General features: G+C 36.1%; 1 protein-coding gene across 1 annotated transcript in view; it reads left to right on the top strand.

Annotated features, from left to right (window-relative positions):
* Positions 1-229: 229 nt before the first annotated feature.
* The window catches only part of LOC148944956 (uncharacterized), an 82,517-nt gene continuing 56,228 nt past the window's right edge, over positions 230-26,518 (top strand). The window contains exons 1-3 of the mRNA XM_089099250.1: positions 230-368; positions 6,109-6,231; positions 15,478-15,672. Of these exons, the coding sequence (XP_088955376.1) occupies positions 284-368; positions 6,109-6,231; positions 15,478-15,672 (403 nt within the window). The 5' untranslated portion in view covers positions 230-283. The remainder of the gene's footprint in view (positions 369-6,108; positions 6,232-15,477; positions 15,673-26,518) is intronic.

Here is a 26,518-nt window from a genome sequence, read left to right as displayed (position 1 = left end):
TATAGAAATGGAATTTCAAATCTTAATAAGTTTTTTTCTTTTTTATTTTGTACATCAATCATTTCTGTCTACTCTGTTGCAAAAATAACAACGCAGTAAATGGAATTCTAGGAAATCAAATGTATATCTATTGCAACCTTTGTTCTAAAATTCTATAAATTCTATTTTGTTTCTTCTCAAACAAATCATTATACTGACAAGATAAGAATTGTCAATTGGATTAGTCGAAATTAAAGGAAAGGACATTTAAAATTAGAAATCTATAAGCAGGGGAAGATAAAGTATGAGGTTCTCTCTAGTTATTCTTCTCGGCTATTTTATAGTTACTGGTTCTACTGAACCTATACCAAATGTTCGACAATCTCTGGGTGAGTTTCCTTCATAAGTTTATTACTTGAATAAATATGATATACTGTTTAAAAACAATTCATTTATCGCAATTTGGTCATAGATTTATTACCCGAATAGATAGCAGGTACTCCTTAAAAGCAAGTCCTTTTGTGCGTTTTGGTCATATGTTTATTACCTCTATAGATACGAGATACTCTTTAAGAAATCCGTTGAGGTAATTTTGGTCATAGGTTTGTTACCTGAATAGGTAATATATACTTTTTTAAAAACAAGTCATTCAGAACATTGTGGTGAGTTTTGGTCATTGATTTATCGTCTTAATAGATACCAAATACTGTTAAAAAAACAAGTCGTTGAGTGTCTTCAAAACTTGGACCTTAGCGAACTGTAGTTGAAATTTTTGTCAACTTCAACCGTTTTACCGTCCTTGGTCGCAGCCACTCTGATTGCTTTACTCTTGAATTCAAGTTGACTTTTCTTAACTCCTGTCATAGAGCAGAGTCAACATATAGGTGCTGAAAGTACCAAGAACATGAAAATGAAAACTTTTTGCCATTTGGACCCATCTTAGGTTCATCCATACCTGAAAACTAGAATTTTTTATGATTTTTCGTTTGTTTGTTATAAAATATTAAAAGTTAGTTTTCTTAAGAAAACAGCTTCACCAGTGTTTCCAAACCGAATCGTGAAAAACAATTTGTGGAAACTAATTTGAGTAAATTCGTAAATGCTTTTCGCACTTAAAATTTCAAAGATGCTACAAGAACTGCAAATAAATTATTTAAGGAAATGTCTAGTTTTCTCTTACGTAACATTTCATATTTATCTCCATGCAGTAATTCTAATTGTTTATTTGTATATTCTGCTAGCTAAACTAGCCAAGAGTGAAATAAAATGTGGTTTTATATGGCTTTCGTTATATTTGAGGGTGTCATATGTTCATTTCTTTTCTTGGTTTCTGAAGTGAAACAATGAATGTAGCATTTGAACTTTTGGTGATCTAAGTCAAGCAATAAAAGTGAGATTTTTGGAATAAATACTCGGAAAGGATTAATGTGACAAAATAGGATATTAGGTCTTTCAAAAAAGATAGGTAAGTCAACAGCTAATAATTTAATGCGTTGAATAATTTCAATAACGAGCAAATTAATACCTAGCTTAGAGTTTAGCTATTCCATGACAGATACACTTCTTTACAATTCCTATTTGTTAAGATGTTAGGGTAAGCCTATATTTACTCATCAAATCACTGAATTTTTACCCAGTTTACAGCCAATAAGTGGTTGTGTTTTCCTTCTGCTAAAGCAATCGGGAAAGTCACTTTCTAGATTTGCATGATGATACATTTTTGCACTAATTTTCTGATGATCTTTAGCACACTCTCTTTAGTTTTTTTTTTGTAATTGGTGGGTGCTTGTAAATAAAACAAACTTGAAAATGGGAGATCTTCTTTAAAGATTGAAATCCTAGTTTTTCCTATTTTTTGATACGCATATGGTTGTGTAAGTTTTCATTTAACCAATTTAAAGAATTATGATTCACTTACACATTGTGGAAACCTGTCCGAATTGAGCAATCCGTGCGGAGATTCCGTCCGTTTTCGTGCTTGATAAACTCTCTAGCTTTCCGCAACGATTTGGTCAAATAAGGACGGATTCTTGACAGAGTCTTTAAGTGAATAACAATATGACTATGGAACATCAAATCTTTAGTTGCTTCAGATTGAATTTCTTTAATTTCTTTTCGTTTTAGACGAATTAACCAATGATCTTCTTTTAGAACTTAGCTTCATGCACGCTGATGCATTTATTTGAAAAATTAGCCTTAAAACATAGCGTTTTCTGAGCCATCGTTCGAAATGATACGGACGGATTTCCGCATACATTCCCGCAATGTGTAAAGGAACCATTAGTTTTCACTTTTGAAACCAGTACTTGACACTTTAAGGATGTTCGATACTTTGCGTAGGGATGTTATGATTTTGGCAGCGGTGGTTAACTGCCTTAAAGACTGGGCACACGTAGCTGATTTCGGGAACTGATTTCCGAGCCCTATCATAGGAAGCGCGCTAGCGCTACCTAAGTAAAGAACGATGTGGGCACAATGTGTTTTTTTTTCTTTTTTTTTTTATTATTCTCCATACCCGGGCACTTCGTATCGAAGGAGTTGTCGTAGAAACTTCAAAAAGGGCTCATTCAATTGGAAATTGTAGTGGCTAGTGCCATTTTTAACAGTGCACTTTATTTGCACTTTACTGAAAAAATATAAATGAATGTGTATTATCAGTTTAATATACGTATTCTGATATTTAGTAATCAAAATGTTTATATTATTTGATTTATAAAAGTAATAAAAGTAAAAACGTTTATATTTTTAAGTGCAAATTTTGTTCTGGCCTTTGGATGGCATAGGGGTTTTACGCCCAATTTCTGTTAATTTCTGCTCGTTTTGCGTTTGACTCGGTTACTTATTGTAATTTCTGTTCGTTTTGGGTTTCATTTTTTTGTCGATGCTGATTAGTGGTAGTTTCGCGCTTGGTAGATTATTTTATTTTATTTTTGCTAATTTTTGTTTAATGGAGTTCTTTACTTTTCATTGAAAAACTTATTTTATGGGAAAAGTTTTTAAAATCAATTTCTGTTCGTTTTATATTGACATAGTCTTTTCAGGGAAAAAGAAAGTAATACTTTAAATCTTTTCGTTTTTCAAGACTTTATAGTTTGGCCTGCAAAATTTTGATTGGATGTGTTTTAGAAAATAGTGGGTGTGAGAGGGGCGTTAGTCGCTATCCAATCACTTTCAACAATTAAAAAAGGCACTAGCCCTTTCAATTTCCAATTGAATAAGCCCCTTTGAAGTTTTTACGACAACGCTTTCAATAAAAACTTTATATGGCCCAAGGCATAACTTAAAACCCTTGTCCTGAGGGCTGTGGGGGGAGGGGTTGTCATCCTTAAAGACCTAATTTCCAAAACTTTCAACTACGTTGAGTAAAATGACTATCTAAAAACTTGGATTGGATGTGTTTGGGGAAAAAGTGGGTATGAAACACGAGTTAATTGCCTTCAAATCCATATTGGCTCTCTTAAAGGGTACTATCCCTTTCAATTACCAATTATATGATCAACTTTTCTAGTGTGTACAATAACTAATTCAATAAAAACCTTCAATTCCTCAAGGGCACAACCTATAAACATTTTCCTGAGGGTTTTGGGGGAGTGTCCTCCTCTAAAATATATTTTCTATCTGGAAATCAACTACACTAAACAAAATTGCTATCTCAAAATTTTGATTGGATGTGTTTGGGGGAATGATAGGCGTGGGGGGGGGGGGGCTAGTTGCCCTTCAATCACTTCCGACTAGTAAAAAGGGCAATAGCCCTTTGAATTTTCAATCGAATGAGCATGTTTTGAAGTTTTTACGACAACGTTTTCTAGAAAAACCTTATGTACCCCCAGGGCATAACTTAAAACCCTTGCCCTGAGGGTTGTGGGGGAGTGTCCTTCTCAAAAACATATTTTCTATCTGGAAATCAACTACGCTGAACAAAATGGCTATCTCAAAATTTTGATTGGAGGTGTTTAGGGGAATGATGGGCGTGGCGGGGGGGGGGGCTAGTTGCCCTCCAACCACTTTTGACTGTTAAAAAGAGTCCTAGAACTCTTAATTTCTAATTGAATGAACCCCTTTTGAAGTTTCTACGACGAACCCTTCCATATGAAGTGCCCTTCTCTAAAGAAAAAAAAATAATACATAGTACATTGTGCCAACATCGTTCTTATATGCCGTCAGGGCATAACTTAAAACCCTTGCCTAATAAAAAGGGCACTTCCCCTTCCAATTTCCAATCAAATGAGATTTTTTTGGAGTTTTTATCACATCACTCTATAAGAACCTTATATGCCCCCAGTGCATAACTTACAACCCTTGCCCTGAGGGCTCTGTAGGGAGGGGGCTATCATTCTCAAAGACCTAATTTCCAGAACTTTTAACAACGTTGGACAAAATGCATATCTCAAAATTTTGATTGTATGTGTTTGGGGAAATAGTGGGCGTGAGAGGGGGGTTAGTTTCCCTCCAGTTACTTTCAAGTATTAAAAAGAGTACTAGCCCTTTCAGTTTCAAATAGAGTGAGCCCTTTTTGAAGATTTTACGGCAAAACTTTCTATAAAAACTTTATATACCCCCAAGGCAAAACTTACAACCCTTGCCCTGAGGGCTGTGGGGGGAATGTCATCCTCAAAGACGTAATTTCCGGAACTTTCTACTACGTTGAACAAAACATCTATCTCAAAATTTTGATTGGATCTGTTTGGGGAGATGTTGGGCGTTAGAGGAAGATTAGTTGCCCTCCAATCACTTTCGATTATTAAAAAGGCACTAGCCATTTCAATTTCCAATGGAATGAACACTTTTTGAAGTTTCTACGACTACGCTTCTTATGAAAACCTTATATGCCTCAGGTATAACTTACAACCCTTGCCCTGAGGGCTATGGGAGGGGGTTGTCTTCTCAATGACCTAATTTTCAAAGCTTTTAACTACGTTGAAAACAATGGCTATCTCAAAATTTTGATTCGATGTGTTTTGGGAAAGGTGGGCGTGAGGGGGGGGGGCGTTGCCCTTCAATCACTTTTGACTATTAAGAAGGGCACTAGCCCTTTTGCTTTCCAGTCGAATGACCCTTTTTGAAGTTTCTACGACAAAGGTTTCTATAAAAACCCTACATGTCCCCAGGGTATTACCTACAACCCTTGCCCTGAGGGCTGTTGGAGGAATGTCCTCCTCAAAAACATAATTTCTATTTGGAAATCAACTGCGATGAAAAAAATGGTTATCTCAAAATTTTGATTGGATGTGTTTGGGGAAATGGTGGGCGTGGAAGGGGTGTTAGTTGCCTTCCAATCACTTTCGACTATTAAAAATGGCACTAGCCATTCTAATTTCCAATCAAATGAGTCCTTTACAAAGTTTCTACGACAACTCTTTCGATAGGAAGTGCCCTGGTCTAGAAAAAAAAAATAATAAACAATACAGGTTCGAATAAACGATTTGAACCTGGCACCCGATTAATGTAAAAATAACTGACTATATATAGTAGTATTTTCTTTAAAAATGGAGCTTCCTGGTGTTCCTTAATTCCTTAAGACGTATATGATTGTGTAAGTTTCTACTTAACTAATTCAAAGAAGTGAATCTCATTCGAACTTGATCGGCAAACGCAGCAGTTTTACCAACTCCTGCCGTGATTTTACAGATAGTGCCACAATTTTCCATTTGGTAAAATAAAAATAGTGACATGATATATACCAAAATTTGAATCTCGGTTGGTAAATGCAGCGGTCTTACCGACTCGTAAAGTGATTTTACGTATTGTATTCGAAACCGAAATTATGCTAACTTGTGACAAAAACAGTGGTAAAAATGACCAGTCAGTAGATAAAATCTCTTGTACTCCCCCCACCCAAACATTTTGGCTACTAACACCCCTGATAAGGGTTAAACCATATTTTGATAAAAAATATTATTGGAAGCTCCACCTTATGCACAATGAGTTACACTCATGTCATTCATTTATTTAATGGCTATTACTGGCGAATGAGCTGCTATCCCGACTTCAGATGCCCTTGAAGCCCAAAATTAGCAAACTGCTACCGGGTAAGCCTATATTGCGTATTTCGGCATTGAGATTGTGGTTGCTGATCGAAGCATTTTTAGATTAAATTTGCAAAATAATATTCGTATATATTATCAATAGGGACTTATACGGTTGACCGAAATGGAATTACTGTGTCAGGATTGTCGTCTGGGGGAGCTATGGCTGTTCAGCTTCATGTTGCCTTCTCTGAATTATTCACCGGAGTAGGTGTATTTGCTGGAAGTAAGTGTTTTTGTTTTGTCTTTCATGGATCTTTTCCTTTTTCCTTTTCTTTTTCCTCTTCTTTTTTTTCATGGTTCTTTTTTTCATTTTTCTTTTATTATGTTTCTGATTCCTTGTAAACATTTCAAGCTTGATGACTCCAAGAGTGATACTTAATGTCAGCAAAAATAAATGTGGAGAATGAATAGCAGCAGTTTAGGCTAAATAGAAATTGAGCCTTAATTCTAGGGCGTTAGTATGAAGTCAGTTCAGAATATCAATCATTCTTCATTTTACCTATCCTAGAAAATTGTAAAAATCACTGCTAACATTTGTTTTTTCCTCGGAGCTCAACTTGTTGGTAGCTAAACTGAAAAACAAACTAAAAAAACACAACATCATAGAATACACAATAGAATAGACACTAGAATACGGTAAAATATGTTGCTGAAAGGAAAAATACACAAAAACAGACAAACCTGTTCAACATTTTGAAGAAAAATATACGCTATAAAGCAATAAAAAGACTAATTAATGAAAAAAACACAAAAAATAAAGAAATCATAAAATAAAAAGAGCACCTGATCAATCAGACCTAATCTGATCATAAAGAAATAAAAGTATTGACTAACGGCGAGAGTATAAAAGTTAAAAATGTTCATAGTTCATTTAAAAGAAAGTGAAGATTGAGATTCAAATTTAGATAAGATTGAGATTCAAAATTAGATACAGTTTCAAAGTCGAATTGACCGAAAAAAGGGGGTTCTTTGCAAAACCATAAACTGCCATGAAGGATATATGGAATTCATGAATGATTAAAACATAGTAACCTGACAATGGACATGTAGCGAAATGAGCTCTATTGTATGCTGGGTAAGCTAAACTTGTGTTTTTTCGTCTTTTTTTTAACGATTCTATGCTGGAATGACGATTTTTTGGCCTGCATGAATGAATAAATATTCAACTAATCAGGCATAAAAATGGACTCTTAGACGAAGGAAAAAACCTTTTTGAGCAGGGTTGCAATTAGTCTGCAACCCTCCTGCAAACCAACTTGGTTTACAGTTGCAATCTGTAAACCGACTTTCAGATAGATTAGAAACTATATTAGAAGCTTAATTTCCATCATTAATAAAAATAAGAAAGGAAAGACTGATCTTTTAGGAAAGTGGCCCTGCAGACACCTGCAGAAGCTACTAGTTACAAAATACTTGGTAGAAGAATTAGCAGCACACATTCTTTCTATACGGTTGCCGGCAGTATTCTATTGATGTAGTAGAGAGAGTGCCTCAAATTTCCTGCATGAAATGAGCTTCAGTAATTGTAGTTTATATTTGATGTAAGTTTCCTCGTAATCCTGGATCTTTGTGCAAAATTATGTCTTCCTTAAAAACCACAAAGAACTTGACAAAAGATGTTTGTATTGCATGCAACTAACTAAACCATCAATACTCCAACTCCAGTAGACCAAACTGAATAGATGCCACTTTTGGTTCGTGTTTTTTGAGGCAAATGACGCAAATTATTCATTGAAATTTTGAGTCTACGCTCTCGTTTTGGTTTTGCAGCGGAAAAATACCTGTTAATGTCTGTTAACGTTAAGAAATTAACGTTAAAAATGTTAAACGTTAAAAATTACTTTTAAAATGTTTAAAAATACCTGTTATCTGTTAACATCTGCAGGTGGCAACTAATCTGTTTGCATCCTCACTGCTAAGTACTGCTGGCCATTCAAAGAACTTTTAAGTCAACAAAAATAATGACATACATTCATCACTATAAGCCTGGAGAGTCGTCTCCACCTTGTTCTTCCATGGATGATTTCAAAGTAGAGGCTATAAAAACCAGGCAAATGAAAAGTAGTCTGGTAATTCTCTGATCCCAAAAAAATCAGGCCCTAAGAAAACTTAAACTCGAGAAGAAAAATGAATATTGGAGAGAAAAATGTTTTTCAATTAGTGTGGCAGATCCCTTGGTGGGATTTATTCTAGTAACGAATAATGCAGTTGGAACAAGATCAGAGGAAGAGATTACATCAAAAAGCGAACTATATGCATCATCAGATCCAAAGTTTATCAGGTTATAGTCAAAATACAAAAGAAATAAACGTGGTCTTAGTAAGAATCACCTTTACATGACAGTTAAGAAAAGATATTACGAAAAAGATCAATAGAAAAGGGAGGAGGTTGCTTATAAAAATGGTAAACTCTATCGCACTTCAAAGTCTCATACCTGTACATCTGTTGTCAATAAATATGCACTTGTTTTGTTTGATATTAGATTGATTTGATATTTGGATTGAATGGGTCTGAGGTCGAGTCTTTTAGTAAACGATTAGAAAAAAACTTCTTCCTGACGGAACATATTTGACCATATGGTGAATATTATTTATCTTAACTAGTCTAAATTAGCCAAAGAAACATGTCTCATTTTGAAAGGGTCTGATCTGAGCTAAAATTCGATATTAGATAAATCTTGGTAGCATTGAAATCTCGGTATTAACTTATTCTAACTGTGAAAGAAAGAAAAGAAGATGCCGTATATGCAGAATATTGTGGTTGCAGCCACTTTTCTTGATTTTCAAGCCAATATATTTTCCTTTTTTTTTGAAGCCAAGGGGCAGTTAGCTTCCTATATAGGGCTATTAGGCAATGCGGTTCTAACAGTGTACTTTGTTTTTTGATCTGATTCTAGTTTTAGGAGTTATGGTCTATTTTAATTTTTACTATGGGGCGTGATCGTCTTTTACTAGGCTGCTAGCTACCGCTGTAACTCGGATTCCCGGTCGGGGAGAACTTTTAATATATTGAATTTAAAGCAATGTCTTTCAAATTTCAAATTTAAAAAATGAATTTTAGTTATTTAAGTTACTATGGGCAAGAGTTCGTTATTTATTATAATTTTAATTAAGAAAGCTCTTTAACCCCATCAATTTACTTTAAAATGAGCCGTTAAGCAGCTACGATAATCCAGTACCCCGCTATCTGAGGAAAAGAAGAAGAAAAAAGATGACGTGTATGCCGAATATCGTGGTTTCAGCCACTGTTCTTGATTTTCAAGCCAGTTTATTTCCCTTGTTGTTCAAGCCAAGGGACTATCAGTTTCCTTTAAAGGGGTTTTTGGCAAGGCGATTCTAATGGTGTACTTCATTTTTGATCTGATTCGAGTTTACGAAGCTATGACCTATTTAATTTCTTACTATGGGGTGTGATCATCTCTTACTAGGTTTCTAGCTACCGCTGCAACCCATTTTGTGATCCGACTATTTTTAGGAGCTATGGGTTATTTTAGTTTTTATTATGGGGTGTGATCGTCTCTTACTAGGTTGCTAGCTACTGCTGCAACCCGGATGGCTAGCTACCACTGCAACCCGGATTACAAAGAGGGAAAAGCCTATGGATTTTTCTTATTTGGAGTAATAAGAGACGATCTTAAGGAAATGAGGCTTCAAGCTAAATCCAATATGTGCCATGGTTTGTTCTTTACTAAATTTCAGCCCTCTCTACAGCCATGATACAGATGCAACTTACATAATCCCCGTTTATAATTAACCAGACCGATTCCTTATACAATTTTTTTAGTGTATTAACAAATTTATTATCATGTCTTATATGTAACTTATTTTTTATAAGTCTCAGATGGTACAGTGATATGCATACCCACTTGTCACGTGGGTGACCAGGGTTCGATTCCCCGTTGAAAGGAGTTTTTAATATATTAATTTTAAACATAATGTACAAGCCTATACTTTAGTTAAGTTGCCTAAACAAGTTAGTATAGGCAAGAGTTCGTTCCTTGTTATAAATTATATCCACTGAAATTTACATAGTCCTATTTACAATGAACTGTATCTATCTTTTATGTAATGCATTAAACATTTTAGTTAGTATAGGCTAGAGTTAGTTCTTTATTATATGTAGTGGTAAGGATAGCTGGCTCTCACCCAGTTGGCCCGAGTTTGATTCCCGGTAAGGAAAATTTTTACCTATGATGATTTCTTAAGGAAAGTAATTAAAATAAATTTGTGTTATACTATCTTATCTAAAGATAAGTGTGTGTTGCATTATATTCTATTTAATGATTCCTTATAACACTTCAGTTACCTTGACTAGAGTTTGTTCTCTAATGTAAATATAGTAAAATATTTTGATCCTTTACGTAGTTTTAATATAATTTATCCATATCTGAAGTTGCTCTTTACATTAAACATTTCCGTTAGAATAAGCTAGAGTTCGTTCTTTGTTATAACAAGCCGGATTATTCTTTACTAGGTTTTGGCTATATGCACAGAAAGTTACGTAGTAAACATACTAAACATTTCAGTTAGCAGAGGCTACAGTTTGTTCTTTATTATAATTAATTAAAAAGTAATTATATATTGCTCATATATAAGGTTTTTATCAAAGAGGTAATCGTATAGACTTTGAAAAAAGTCTCATTCGGTTTAAATTGAAAGTTCTAGATCCGTTTTTTAAAGTCAAGAATATTCGGACAGTAAGCACCCCCCCCCCATGCCATAAAAACTTGAAACTTTTTGCAATCAAAAACAAACAAAAATTAATTTAAAAAAACTTTCCGAAAAAGAAGTTTCTCAAAGAAAAGTAAACGCCATTTTAAACTTAAGATCAGGAGATACAAATACCTGTTAAAATTCAAACTCAAAACGACCAGAGATTACGCAAATTAATAGAAAGCGCCTATGACGCAGTAGGTTTTAGGCTTCTGCAGTGAGACGATACCCAAACTCTTGTTTGTAGTTATTTTATTCGATTCAAACTTGATTTGCATATTTAATTTAAGTTTAACTCGTTTTAAGATTTATTTATTCATTTACATTGATATATATTGTATGTTTGTTTGCATTGATTGTTTATTTAATTTCTGTTCGTTTTAAGTTTCATTTATACTTTAATAGCAAAACATTTGTTTTCGTTTTAAGCTTGATTTTCATATTCAATCTAAGCATTACTCGCTTTAAGATCTATTTATTCATTTATATTATTACTCGTTGTATGTTTTTTGCTATGATTGTTTATTTAATATCTGTTCGTTTTGGGTTTAATTTATTCTTTAATAGTTATTTCTGGTCGGTTATGGTTGGAATTTTAACAGGTATTTGTATCTGCTGATCTTAAGTTTAAAATGGCCTTTAATTTACTTTGAAAAACGTCATTTTCTGAAAGTTTTTTTTTAATCATTTTTTGTTAATTTTTGATTGCAAAAATTTTAAAGCTTTTATGGTATGGGGGGAGGGGTGCTTACTGTCCAATTATTCTTGACTTTAAAAAACGGATCTAGAACTTTCAATTTAAATCGAATGAGACTTTTTTCAAAGTCTATACGATTACCTCTTTGATAAAAACCTTATTTATGAACAATAGAGAGCTTGCATAATTTGTGGACAGCGATTGACAACAACGAATGGATGGAAAAAATAGCTCCAATAAGGGGGTTTAGACCATTTCACTTGCTGATAAAAAGGGATCACGACTGTTTGGGATTGACCTCAATAGGAATTTGTGTGTCAAAGCAATTTTGCATCTATCACAGAGTATGTATCTAACCTTATAATTGGATTATTGTAATAGATTTTCTATGTGTTCTTCCCATACAAAACCCCTTCCCATGAGATAAAAACCCCTCTTAATAATTTATGCCCCAGGGCATAACTTAAAACTCCTACCCCTGGGCCCTGGTGGGTTGTGTCGACACCAGAGTTTTTTGTTATCAGAACTTTGAAATATTTTAACAAAATGTCTATCTCAGAATTTTTATCTGATGCATTGAGGGCGTGGAGGAGGGGGAGGGGCTAGTTACCCTTAAATCTCTTTTGGCTCTTAAAAAGTGAACAATAACTTTCAATTTTCAATCAAATGAGCCCTCTCTAAAGTTTATACGAGCATCTCTTCCATAACAAATAATATGAAGGATTAGGAGAATCCTTAAATTACAAACCTTGCCCTGAGTGCTTTGGGGGAGTTGTAATCCTCAAAGACCTAATTTCCAGAACTTAAAACTACGTTTAATAAAAGGGCTGTCTAAAAATTTTGATTGGATGTGTTTGGGGAAAAGGTGGGCCTAAGAGGGGGGTTAGTTGCCCTCAAATCACGTTCGACTATTAAAAAGGGCACTAGCTCTGGAATTTCCAATCGAATGAGCCTTTTTTTAAGTTTCTACGACATCTCCTTCTATAAAAACCTTATATGCCCCCAGGGCATAACTTAAAACCCTTGCCCTGAGGGTTGTTGGGGAGTATCCTCCTCAAAAATGTATTTTCTATGTGGAAATCAACTACGCTGAACAAAATGGCTATCTCCTATCATTTTTGACTATTAAAAAAGACACTAGAACTCTCAATTTCCAATCGAAGGAGCCCCCTTTGAAGCTTCTACGACGACCCCTTCCATATGAATTGCCTCTGGGAAAAAAAATTAAAAAATAAATAATAAAACAGTGGAGCCGTAAGGCCTTTACTATAAGCAACGCTACAGCGTTGCCTCTGATTAGCGATCCTGAACAAAAAACCTAAAATTAATTGAAAATTGAATTTTTTTTTATGGAAATACACATTAAATGACGTCGGGTAGTTAGATCCTAACAAAAAATAAAATTAATTTTTAAATTTTCAGACATTTTTCTAGTTTTAATTAAAAAATTAAAATTATTGCTCAGATACCATGAATGTTTTTGCAAGATAAGCGTGTATAAATATTGCATTCACTTATTACCTCATATATGGTTATTACCTATTACGATTATAAAGTCATTCATCAAGCTTTCACATGAAAATGCAGTTTTTTATCAAAATTGATTCTATTTTAAAAACTATTTTATTTTTAATTACAAAAGGCACAAGATGTAGCAATTTCCTTTAAAATGAGCCAATATAAAACTCTTTACGATTTTCCAGTGCCCAGCTAGCTGAGGAGGAAAAATATAGAAAGAAAAAAAGCTGCTGTATATGCAGAACATCGTGGTTTCCGCCAGGATTTTCAAGCTGGTATAATTTCCTTGTTGTCCAAGCTAAGAGACGAAAATTTTATATACAGGAGTTTTGAATAAGGCGGTTCTAATAGTGTACTTCTTGTTTTGATCTGACTCTATTTTTAGAAGTTATGGGTTATTTTAGTTTTTACTAAGGGGCGTGATCATATCTTTCTAGGTTGCTAGCTACCACTGCAGCCCAGATTAACGAGTTTATTATGATTTCTTATATGTAATTTATTTTTCATAAGTCTTCGATGGTACAATTGTAAGCATACTAGTGGTTAGGATAGCTGGCATTCATCAAGATTGGCAATAAAAATGCAGTTTTCAGTGGAATTTAAATAATAAAGTTTTTTTAATTTAATTAAATATTGATTTTTAATTGCAAAGGCAGTAGAACTTTTAATTAACGTTTGAATAATCCCTCTTGCGACATTCTAGGACCTCTTGGTCTATACGATTACCCCTGGAGAAAAGAAAAACAAACAAAGAAATAAATACGCATCCGTTATCTTTCTTCTGGCAAAAAATACAAAATTCCAGATTTTTGCCGAAAGGATCTTGAAACCTCTACAGCAAGATTCTTTGATATAATGAATCTGATGGTGTGATTTTCATTAAGATCCTATGACTTTTAGGGTTTGTTTCCCCCTTTTTTCGAAAATAAAGCAAATATTCTCAGGCTCGTAAATTTTGATGTGTAAGGCTAAACCTAATAAAACTTATATCTTTAAAATCAGCATAAAAATTTGATTCTTTTGATGTATCTATTGGTACCGAAAATCCGTCTTTTAGAGTTTCAGTTACTATTTAGCTGGGTCGCTCTTATTATACAGATCGCTACCACGAACTGCTTGATACCTCAAGCCCATCCTAAAAGGCATTTTAGGGTAATTTTTATACCCAAGCATATAAGCAAATTCCTCGAAAATTAAAGAAACTTTTCCACCAGGAAAGTTTGATCAAAACCACAAACAAGTTCTAATGCTACATTTGCTGAAAATGACGCAAAAAACATGATTGTTAAAAAAAAATGTTTACTTGTAAAAAACAGAAAATAACACATATTCTGATCGAAACATTTTCTTAAACGTCCTCAGTACAAGGATAAGCCAAAATTTAAAATAGAATACAATACTCAAAACAAAATAAATTCACCCCTTTTCCTAACAAAAAAGGGTCCCTTGATAGTTTATCTGTAATATCTCGAGAACAGGTTGGGAGATGGAGTTGAAACTATCAGTTTGATTTGAAAGGAGAAATTTTTTGATGTTTGGGGGAGGGAGAACGAGAGTGGCTAGAACATTTTCCATTTGATAAACTTAAATTTTTTGAAGAAAGGTAAATCACGAAACACCATATGTTGCCAAGCTGCCATATGGTGCCATATAGTGCCAGGTCATTAAAATATCAGATTTATAATATCGTAGGAATAGCGTTTGCCTTGCGTTTTCCTCCTATAGTCTTCAGAGCAAGAAGGAAGTTTGGTAATTGGAATGCTGATCAATTGTGATTCAGATTGAGGCTGAACTTGAAATATGCTAAAAAAATTGTTTGTGGTTTTGATTTTTGTCCTATACATCATTTTCTTCCAGCAGCATCGCTTTCCTCCTTATTAAAAGACAACATGCTGTAAATAGGAACAGGTGAAAACAAATTTTCACAAAAAAATATTGAAAATACTTAAATATGGTCTGCTTATTTATATCTTCAAGGAATGGTGATTAAGATATATGAAAAGTAAAAATTTTGGATTCAATTTGCTTATACTTACGTCCAACTGTTCTCTTTGCTCTATTTTTTTGTCAATAAAAATTATAAAACTATAAAATGATTATAACCATTAGATTATTTATTTGAAATTTAAAGCCACTAAAATTTTTGGACCCGCGACAAGTTCCCCCTGTTGCCCTTTGAAACCACCCTTGTGTCAAATTTCGAATTATATTGAAGTAAATGACCTTGGTGAACACCTAAGGACAGTCGTTAAAACCCCAGGAATCTCCCAAAAAATTATGATAACCTGTCTGTGATATAATGCCATTAGGACAATGTAATTCAAATAGTACCGAATATAATTTCGAATTATATTGAAGTAAATGACCTTGGTGAACACCTAAGGACAGTCGTTAAAACCCCAGGAATCTCCCGAAAAATTATGATAACCTGTCTGTGATATAATGCCATTAGGACAATGTAATTCAAATAGTACCCTGTTGGTAAAAGGTATTCACTAATAATCAATTCATCTCATTAATCTATTTTACTTTTGTTTTTTAGTCCCATATTACTGTGCCAAGGGCCAGTTTTTGCAAACAACCTATTGCATGGCGACACCGGGAGTAGTGAATGTTGACAGTTTGATAGAAGCAACTGAGGATTTTGCGAATAGTGGGGATATAGATCCAACTGTAAATATGCAAAACGACAAAGTCTATGTGTTTCACGGAACTGCTGATCGTACGGTGTATCCAGGTAAGTTTTTATATCATATACTTTCAGTCTGTTTTAAGTGCCATATTTTACGTGGGTATGTTAAACGAATAGATGTATCGTCATGGCTAGAAAACATACTATATTCATCTTCATGTAGATATTCGGTTTGAAAGAATTTAAAGTACTTCTCGCCTTTGAAAGATATGCAGCATAACAATCAAATAATTACCTGTTTTTTATATTTAAAAGACAAATAACTTTATTCTCAATGTATTTTTGAGGACTAGGCATTATAAAAAAAAGAAGTAAAATTGGGTAATCTTTTCTAAAAATCTATAACTTAGCACTCCTGCCCCTCCTTTCAAAACCCAGAAAGGGGGAAATAAAGTCACATCGTCGCCTCTTCATCAGTCACTTCACAACCTTCTGATCGAATTTAATTAAGAAAGTAAAACTTCTGTTTCGAGGAAATAAAGAGCAATGTTATGAATCAGAAGGGACCTCGATTATTCTGTATATGAAGTGGGATACTGCACCCTTCAATTTGTGCTTAAGCTTAACTAACGTCTAAATGAAAGTATTTAAGACAGCAAAATTACAGCGAATAGGTGCTTGCAAGTGTTTTGCTAATCAAGTATCTTATTAAGCATGTGAGATCAAGCTTTTATTGTTTAAAGCAAACGTTAATAAAAGAGCTTCCCCATTCTGGAGGCATTGTTAAAAACAATACCAATTTCTTATCACATTAGTCTTGCATTCTAGACCATTTATACTGAAGCATTGATATTCAAAAGTTTAACTTTAGCGTAAGGATTGAGAAGTTTAAAGGACGCTAACAGGACTGCCACCATCTTTATGCCTCTAAAATTCTCCCTCTTTATTCTCAATTTGGTAGCAGTTGAGTTTATGTCCTATTGTGAACTAGAAACTATGTGTAAGAAAAATTTTTGTTTATACAAATAAGTTATGACAGAATTTATACCCTAGCCACCAGAGCGCTGCTCGATGTGGCAGCATAGGGCGTAAGGTAGACCGTATAGAGAACATAAGAACGCATAGAGAACATATGGTACATACATACATACATACATACATGCGTGTATTTAAAAACCAGTGGCCATATACACGAAAACAAATAAACAAAAAACAATAAGGAAAGAACAATAACACTCAATAAATTGAAACTCCAGCTTCTTTCTGCGTCATGAGACTATTATCAATAAAACAACCTAACGCAATAATTAGGTCCCTGGAAGTTGTCCCCAAAACACCCGGGAGCAGCGGTAAATCCCCATGGAAAAATTTATCCCTAAAATTCGCCAAACTTTGGAATCTACTCAGAAAATGGTCCATCCCATCCCCAAACTCCCCACAAAGGGGACAGGCACGCCTACTTCCCGAGCCATCCTCATCATAAGACTCCCAGTATCCTTTACGCAGTGGTATGCAATTTGCCCGCGCCTACGACCAATACTTAAGGGTTCTCCACGGTAAGTTCAGCTTCAAATAAAACTCCTCCCCATACACATCTCTAATTTGTCTATAAAAATACAGGCTACTAGACTTTTCCAGACGCGTTAGCCAAACCTGAATCTCTTGGTCCCGAAGGCGCGATGCAAACTTACCGAGGAAATCTTCGGGTTTACCTAGAGGACCCTGTCCCTCATTCCATGCCCATGATAAACCAGCGTTATCCAACAGTGCTTTAACTTGTTTTGGCCATGCTGCCTTTTTGGTAAAACTCAACATCTCTGTGTAGACCGCTTTCACCTGGCGGTTATCAGGTAAGCGCGCAACCTATAACCAAAACTTAGTCATTTGTATAGTCCTCATATGACGTAGATCCTGCAAACCCAAATCACCCTTTAGGACCAAACTACTAAAATTATTTCGGAGGCCTATAACTCTTTTAAAATACATAAACTGCAGAGATTCCAGTTGTTTTACCGTAGTAGTCCCCCACAACTCACATCCATAATGGGCAACAGGTTTGACTTTAGTCATAAAAAGGTACTTGTGCATCATATTTTTGATTCCCATGATATTTTTTTGTCAAAGTAGAGCACAAGAAGCTGCCTTACCACTTGCAATCATCAATTTAATGTGGTCGGTCCGATTCTCATTTGCTGCGACCATCAATCCCAGATATTTATACTTTGGGTCACTTTTATTGCCTCATCTTTATAAGTAAAGGAATAATCCTGAGGTCCTTTGGCTTCCTACTTTTGGAGATGACGATCTTTGTCTTAGATGCGTTGAGCTTCAACTTCTTCGATTCTAGGTAAGATTCAGTTAAATTCAGAAGAGTTAGGAGTTCCTCGACTTATTAGTTAATCCTTCAAAGTAACACATCATCAGACAAAAATATAAGAACAAGTTAAGAGAACAAGCAGCAAAATACAAACCGAACAATATTGCGCAATAACAAAGTTTTCGCTTCGAATTTAATCGTAACTCAGATCAACAACCCCTCCCCCAATTCATGGCTGTGCCCCATACTTTTGATCGCAGCTTTGGCCATACTAAGGCATCAAGGAAAATGGAAGAGCTGAGATGTAGTTACACGGGAAGCGATTCTGGAAATACAATGAACAGAAATTTCCTGCACATTAAGAAGTAAGATTTGTTCTATTGTAGTGCTTAATTCAGAATAGGTTAAAAAGTTTAGTTCAGAAATAAGTGTTCAGTACATATAATGGGTTGTGGCAGTTTCCATCATTACGTCCACTATTTTTACTTTTAATCTTGCTATTTGCTTTAATTTGGAAACAAAACCTGCTTTGTACAGCTAAAATAGAAGGGACAGAAACATTGAAAGTGATGTATCGCATACACATGCAATATAATCTAAAGTAGACACTGAATCAGAAATTTATAAGAGAAAGAGGCCACATTTCAAGAAATTTAATACAAATTCGGCCACATTGTATAAATATTTTGAGAAATTGCAGGGAAATGGTAGAAGTATTAAATCTCAAGGGGAGAAAGGAAGAGAGTGAATGAATGAGTGAGAGTCCAGAGATGTCTTTTCCTTGTATGGATGCCTCATTGTACCTGTCAGTAATTTGAAGACGGAACTGGTCCTATATCTTTTTGTCTTGGTAACTTAGGGCCAATTTTATTCTATCTATCATTTATTTATTTATTTCTAACCCGTCACTACAAAAAAAAGCAAGAAGACGGAGTACAACATAATACACAAAAAAAAGAAAAGAGAAAAAAGAAACCAAAACAAAAAAAAAACAATACAGAATAAAAACTTAAAAGAACTACATCGACACTACTAACGCAGGAGGGACGACCACTCGTGTTACAGCCTTGTGTTAAAATTGTCAATCTGTTTTATAACGGCCTGACATGGTTCTGTAACTTTATATTGAAGGCTAATATACGAGTTACGCGTCCTCAAAGGTAGACTCAACAGATACTTTGCATAACGAAAGCAGTAGGACCGAATTTGCTTAATGTTTGATTTCTGAAGCATTCTCCAGCAAGGTGCAACATACAGAATATGCGGCAGCGTGGTTGCGTTACACAACCTAGCTAAAATCATGCAATTAAAACGGAGTTTTTTGGCCACAATGTTACAATATGACGCCAAAATACGTTTTTGCAGGTGCCTAATTATGAGCGAGTGGGTAGCTAGCACGGAAGTCCCGACAGGAAGGCCCAAATAAGTTAACGAAGACACTGGCTTAACCGTAATATCACCAAGTCTAATAGATACATCTGTCGAATCTTTCGACATGGATGAACCTTCTATGGATGAACCTTCAATTTGCGTTCATAGTTCAATAGTTCAATTTGAACTATGGATGAACCTTCAATTTGCGATTGTGGCTCTATTATTGCATTATTGAAAAAAATCAGCTGAAACAATAGATCCCTATCTCACCACCTTATAAACTGCTAAGACAACATAAATATCACTGATACCAGGAATATAAATACGGACCATGAAATTACCATATAAATTCCGATACTCAATTAAAAAATGTTCTTGCAAACATAACGCGTCGCAATTCCTCAAGAATGTCTTCAATTACAGGGCGCTTATTAAGAGCATGGCCATGTTTATTCCAGGAAATGACGCTAATTTCCATGGTTAGGCTTCTCTGCAATCACTTTGGTTTTCAGGGCATCTTACGTGATAGCAGGTGTGAGACGACGAATCACAAGCCACACAACGCATTGGCTTTGTACAGGGATTGTCTTTTGATGGAACATCTCTCGTTTCGACCACAGACAGCTCAATTTGTAGACGAAGCGGCTTTATGCCCATTTTTATGGCATTTGTAACACTTGAGAGGCAAAACAATGAAGTTTTTCACATTTATTCGTTCTATTCCAACCATTGGATGGCTGTCGATGGCAAGTTTGAGGTCAGCTGCGGTTTAGAAATAGATTAAAAATGCCTTGCAGTACCAAAACGTTTGACCTCAATTACGCCCATTAAGAGGGCCTTCAATTCCTCCTCTGTAACATCCCAAGGCACTTAAGTAACGATACCGATGTATGATGGGGCCTTTGCACGGGCTTTTAAGTTTGAACCTGACTTGGCTATTTTTTGGCGATGCATGTGGCGGCCCTTTTGTTCTTAACAAGTAGCTTAGATTCAGTTTTAAAACACTTCAGTTCAACAACTTCATCACAGTCATTTTCTCACAATTGGGTAATAAACTCCCGGCGGGATTTGGGAGTTTTTAATTCACGTGGAAAGTTTTTTATTACTACTGCAGCGTAGGATAACGGTTGGGGAGGGGGGAGGCGGAGGTTTTAGAAGTCTAGGTAAGTAGTTGACTGAATTTATTCTGGCTTTGTGACTCCATAAATCTGTCTACCTTTCTGCACATCTCATTGACACGGGTAATTGTGACTGCACTGATTTCGTCTGCAGTTGTAGGAACTTCTTGTAGGTCTACCATCACAAACTTTGAAAGCTTACATTTCTGATCTTTCACCGCCCAGACCATTGTACGACATAGTTCCTTAACGTTACCTTCATCTTTGACTTTCATAGACAACCCTTCGTTTGCACATTTGATTTCATGCAGCACAACTCGCGCTTCATTTATCCTTTCCTTGTCATATAACCTAACTTTGGAATCAGTTATTTGCGATGGCTTATTGCCATTACTCAGCAAACGGAAAAGAAAGTTCAACAGCGGCGAATAAACAAAAATTTTTCGCTCATAGTTTATCTGTAGTTCATAAGGCAAAACGTTATCAAATATCATTTGACAGGTAGCAGGTAAACACAAGCCGGAGACGGTCCAACTTCGTTATGAAATAAATTTTCTTTTACTTCACTGAGATTAGATTGCGAAACTTACTAATTTGATGATGTTCGTAAAATATCCGTTTTAGACAGGTATGATCGCTTTGAACGCTTTGAACTTTTGAATTTTCATCTGAATGTAAATAGCTAAATTATTATACTGGACATTGCCAAGCAGAATGATTATGGTAAAATTGAAGAGAAAATTTCCCATTAATGGCCGTTTTTTAGAGAACTTTGTCTGTTTTTACTAAACTTGTTTTAACTATATTTTCAATGTGTCAAAAAACAGCCCCAGAAAATTGTTTAGAATTGAAACCTAGAGCTCATTGGCAATATAGGTCTTGTATTTAGTTATAATTTTTATAATTCCTATGCAATATAAATAATTAATGCGTAGATATTAATATATTTGGAAGGAGATGATAAGTTTGAAAATACAAATTCAGGAAAATGTGAGAAATTATGAGTAAAACTGTAAAAATCATAAGGCTTAATGGGTGCCAAGGGGGAAAAGGCCCCTTTTTCTTACTTAACACAACGAAAAACGAATAATACGACTTCACAAGGTAACCAAAGGAAAAACACGAAACAATAGGTCAGTGGCTAAAGACTATATTCTCTTTATTCGTTTATATTTGTTACAGTTTGTACTCGTTTAGCTGTTTGATATATATCAAACAGTAAAACGGTTTATGGTATGATAAACAGTAAAATTGTTTATGGTAAAAATGATAATGATCCTGAGAGCCCTTGATGCGTAGGGGGTCAAATCCACGTTTCAGTTATTGAGTATATTTTACAGGGAAATGTTGCAAGCCCAACCTTACTATAGCGGAAATAGAACCCTGAGACCCATATTGCCCGACTGAGAATGAATCCACTATGCTACAACACAGTGATAGGGCTTATGAGAGCAATGAAAATCAACAGTATCAATAGTGTTGAATAAAATACTATCTATAAGCACTGCCATTACTAACAGCTAGTAGTAACCGTGTACGCACTTTTAACCCTACATTCAACCCTACAAGAAAATGCATGTTCCTTCCACGTGGACATTGCAAAAAAAGCTGGCAACCTATAAAGTGATAAAACATGTTTTGAAACCATGGTTGTTTGTTTTTTTTCTTTTTTTTTGGCAATTGACATTTTTCTGATAACAAGTACCATTCATTACGATCGTAGCTCTATGGTGTGGATGACATGAAAATAAAATTTTTAACGAGAAATGTCTGAAAAGTGCATGGATGCTACAATCAGAATTGTTTGATTGACCTTTGCAAAAAGGGGTAAGGGCTTCGCGAATTGGACTGTATGAACAATCTTATTCGAATAATAGGGGAAAAAAAGAGCTAGATAACATTCGCGAATTGTATCGTATGAAGGTTGAGAAAAAAGGGGGTGGTCTTATGACTTGACCTAGCTTTACTTCTTCGATGTGTACTGTATAATACACAAGTGGTGTTTGAACAGTGTTGTCAATTTAAAATAGAGTTTAACGTTATACTATACTAAAAAGTTGATACTAAGAGTTGATACTAATTTTAATAACGGATAGCTTTACTTCTTCGATGTGTTCAGTATAATACACAAGTAGTGGGGTGATGGGAGCGGGGTGTCTTAGAGCACTTATAGTGCTGTACTGTGGGTCGAGTTGCTAGCGAGAAACCCGTGTGGATGACTTGAAATAAAATTTTTAACAAGAAATGGCTGAAAAGTGTTTTGGGAGAGATGAGTTGATTGGCAGAAGGATGTCTTAGCGTAGTTATAGCGTGATAGTGGGGGTCGAGTTGCTAGCGAAAAACCCGTGTGGATGACATGAAATAAAAATTTTAACGAGAAATGGCTAAAAGTGTTTTGGGGGAGATGGGTTGATTGACAGAAGGATGTCTTAGCGTAGTTATAGCGTGATAGTGGGGGGCGAGTTGCTAACGAAAAACCGGTGTGGATGACTTGAAACAAAATTTTTAACGAGAAATGGCTGAAAAGTGTTTTGGGGGAGATGGGTTGATTGGCAGAAGGATGTCTTAGCGTAGTTATAGCGTGATAGTGGGGGGGGGGGCGAGTTGCTAGCGAAAAACCCATGTGGATGACTTTAAATGAAATTTATTAACAAGAAATGACTGAAAAGTGTTTTGGGGGAGATGGTTTGATTGGCAGAAGGATGTCTTAGCGTAGTTATAGTGTGATAGTGGGGGCCGAGTTGCTAGCGCATAAGGATGTTTTAGCTTATTTATAGTGGGGGGCGAATTGCAAGCGAAAACCACATGTGGCTGACTTGAAATAAAATATTTTAACAATATATGGATGAAAAGTGTTTTGGGGGTGATGGGTTTATTGGCAGAAGGATGTCTTAGCGTAGTTATAGTGGGGGGCGAGTTGCGAGCGAAAAACCCGAATGAAGGACTTGAAATAAAATTTTTAACGACAAATGGATGAAAAGTATTTTGGTGGGAGATGGGTTGATTGGCAGAAGGAAGTCTTAGCTTAGTTAGTGTGTGATAGTGAGGGGCGAGTTGATAGCAAAAAACCCGTGTGGATGACTCGAAATAAAATTTTTAACGAGAAATGGCTGAAATGTGCTTTGGGAGAGATGGGTTGATTGGCAGAAGGATGTCTTAGCGTACTTATAGCGTGATAGTGGGGGGGGGGGGGCGAGTAGCTAGCGAAAAACCCGTGTGGATGACTTGAAATAAAAGTTTTTAACAAGAAATGGCTGAAAAGTTTTTTGGGGGAGATGGGTTGATTTACAGAAGGATGTATTAGCGTAGTTATACTGGGGGGGGGGTGGGCGAGTTGCTAGCGAAAAACCCGTGTGGATGACTTGAAATAAAATTTTTAACGAGAAATGGCTGAAAGGTGTTTTGGGGGAGATGGGTTGATTGGCAGAAGGATGCCTTAGCGTAGTTATAGTGGGGGACGAGTTGCTAGCGAAAAACCCGTGTGGATGACTTGAAATAAAAAATTTTTAACAAGAAATGACTGAAAAGTGTTTTGGGGGAGATGGGTTGATTTGCAGAAGGATGTCTTAGCGTAGTTATAGTGGGGGGCGAGTTGCTAGCAGAAACCCGTGTGGATGACTTTAAATGAAAATTTTTTTACAAGAAATGACTGAAAAGTGTTTTGGGGGAGATGGGTTGATTGGCAGAAGGATGTCTTAGCGTAGTTATAGCGGGGGGCGAGTTGGTAGCGAAAAACCCGAGTGGATGACTTGAAATAAAAATTTTTAACAAGAAAAGGCTGAAAAGGGTTTTGGGGGAGATGGGTTGATTGGCAGAAGGATGTCTTAGCGTAGTTATAGTGGGGGGGGGGGAGTTTCTAGCGAAACAATCGAGTGGAGTATTGGAAATAAAAATTTTTAACAAGGCCTCGCTTAACGAAGTTTTGGGGGAGATACTTTTCGATACAGAAGTATGTCTTTGAGGTGGTAGAATTAGAGGTGATGTGCGTATAAAACACTGGATGTGATGACATGAAATAAAATTATAAGCCTAAAAATGAATTAAAAATATTTTGGGGTCGATAGGTGGATTGGCAATAGGATGTCTTAGCGCAGTAATAGTGGGGAGCGAGTTGCTAGCGAAAAACCCGTGTGGATGACTTGAAATAAAATTTTTTAACAAGAAATGGCTGAAAAGTGTTTTGGGGGAGATGGGTTGATTGGCAGAAGGATGTCTTAGCGTAGTTATAGTGGGGAACGAGTTGCTAGCGCAGAAGGATGTGTTAGCGTAGTTAAAGTGGGATGCGAGTTGCTAGCGAAAAACCCAAGTGGATGACTTGAAATAAAACTTTCAACGAGAAATGGATGAAAGGTGTTTTGGGGGGGATGAGTTGATTGGCAGAAGGATGTCTTAGCGTAGTTACAGTGGGGGCGAGTTGCTAGCGAAAACCCGAGTAGATGACTCGAAAATAAAATTTTTAACGAGAGATGGATGAAAGGTGTTTTGGGGGAGATGGGTTGATTGGCAGAAGGATGTCTTAGCGTACTTATAGCGTGATAGTGGGGGGGGGGGCGAGTTGCTAGCGAAAAACCCGTGTTGATGACTTGAAATAAAATTTTTTAACAAGAAATGGCTGAAAAGTGATTTGGAGGAGATGGGTTGATTGGCAGAAGGATGTCTTAGCGTAGTTATAGTGTGGAGGGGGGGGGCAAGTTGCTAGTGAAAAACCCGTGTGGATGACTTGAAATAAAATTTTTAACGAGAAATGGCTGAAAAGTGTTTTGGGGGAGATGGGTTGATTGGCAGAAGGATGTCTTAGCGTAGTTATAGTGGGGGGCGAGTTGCGAGCGAAAAACCCGTGTGGAATACTTGAAATAAAATATGTTACCACGACATGGCTGAACTATTTTGTGTAAGAACTAGGGGGAGTGGAAATAGTCGGTCTTATCTTCGTTATCGCGGGAGGCGATATGGGAACAAAAAACTCGAGTGAATTACTAGAAATAAAAATTTTTAACAAGAAATGACTGAAAATTGTTTATGATGAGATGGGTTGATTGGCAGAAGGATGTCTTAGCGTAGGTATAGTGGGGGTCGAGTTGCTAGCGAAAAACCCGTGTGGATGACTTGAAATAAATTTTTTTAACAAGAAATGGCTGAAAAGTGTTTTGGGGGAGAGGGGTGGATTGGCAGAAGGATGTCTTAGCGTAGTAATAGTGGGGGGGGGGGCGAGTTAGTAGCGAAAATCTCATGTGGATGACTTGAAATAAAAATTTTTAACAAGAAATGGCTGAAAAGTGTGTTGGGGGAGATGGGTTGATTGGCAGAAGGATGTGTGAGCGTAGTTATAGTGGGGGGTGAGTTGCTAGCGAAAGACCCATGTGGATGACGTGAAAATAAAATTTTTAACGAGAAATGCATGAAAGGTGTTTTGGGGGAGATGGGTTGATTGGCAGAAGGATGTCTTAGCGTAGTTATAGTGGGGGTCGAGTTGCTAGCGAAAACCCCCAAGTGGATGACTTGAAAATAAAATTTTTAACGAGAAATGGATGAAAGGTGTTTTGGGGGAGATGGGTTGATTGGAAGAAGGATGTCTTAGCTTACTTATAGAGTGATAGTGGGGGGGGGGCGAGTTGCTAGCGAAAAACCCGTGTTGATGACTTGAAATAAAATTTTTTAACAAGAAATGGCTGAAAAGTGATTTGGGGGAGATGGGTTGATTGGCAGAAGGATGTCTTAGCGTAGTTATAGTGTGGAGGGGGGGGGGGGGCAAGTTGCTAGTGAAAAACCCGTGTGGATGACTTGAAATAAAATTTTTAATGAGAAATGGCTGAAAAGTGCTTTGGGGGAGATGGGTTGATTGGCTGAAGGATGTCTTAGCGTAGTTATAGTGGGGGACGAGTTGCTAGCTAAAATCCCGTGTGGATGACTTGAAATAAATATTTTTAACAATAAATGGCTGAAAAGTGTTTTGGGGGAGATGGGTTGATTGGCAGAAGGATGTCTTAGCGTAGTTATAGTGGGGGGCGAGTTGCTAGCGAAAAACCCGTGTGGATGACTTGAAATAAAAATTTTTTAACAAGAAATGACTGAAAAGTGATTTGGGGGAGATGGGTTGATTGTCAGAAGGATGTCTTAGCGTAGTTATAGTGGGGGGCGAGTT

This window comes from Artemia sp. Qi Xiang Cuo, chromosome 13, assembly GCF_049724085.1.
Source record: "Artemia sp. Qi Xiang Cuo chromosome 13, ASM4972408v1, whole genome shotgun sequence".
NCBI classification, from domain to species: Eukaryota; Metazoa; Arthropoda; class Branchiopoda; order Anostraca; family Artemiidae; genus Artemia; species Artemia sp. Qi Xiang Cuo.
Note: the sequence above shows the minus strand (reverse complement) of the source record. Positions and strands in the feature narration are given on the sequence as shown.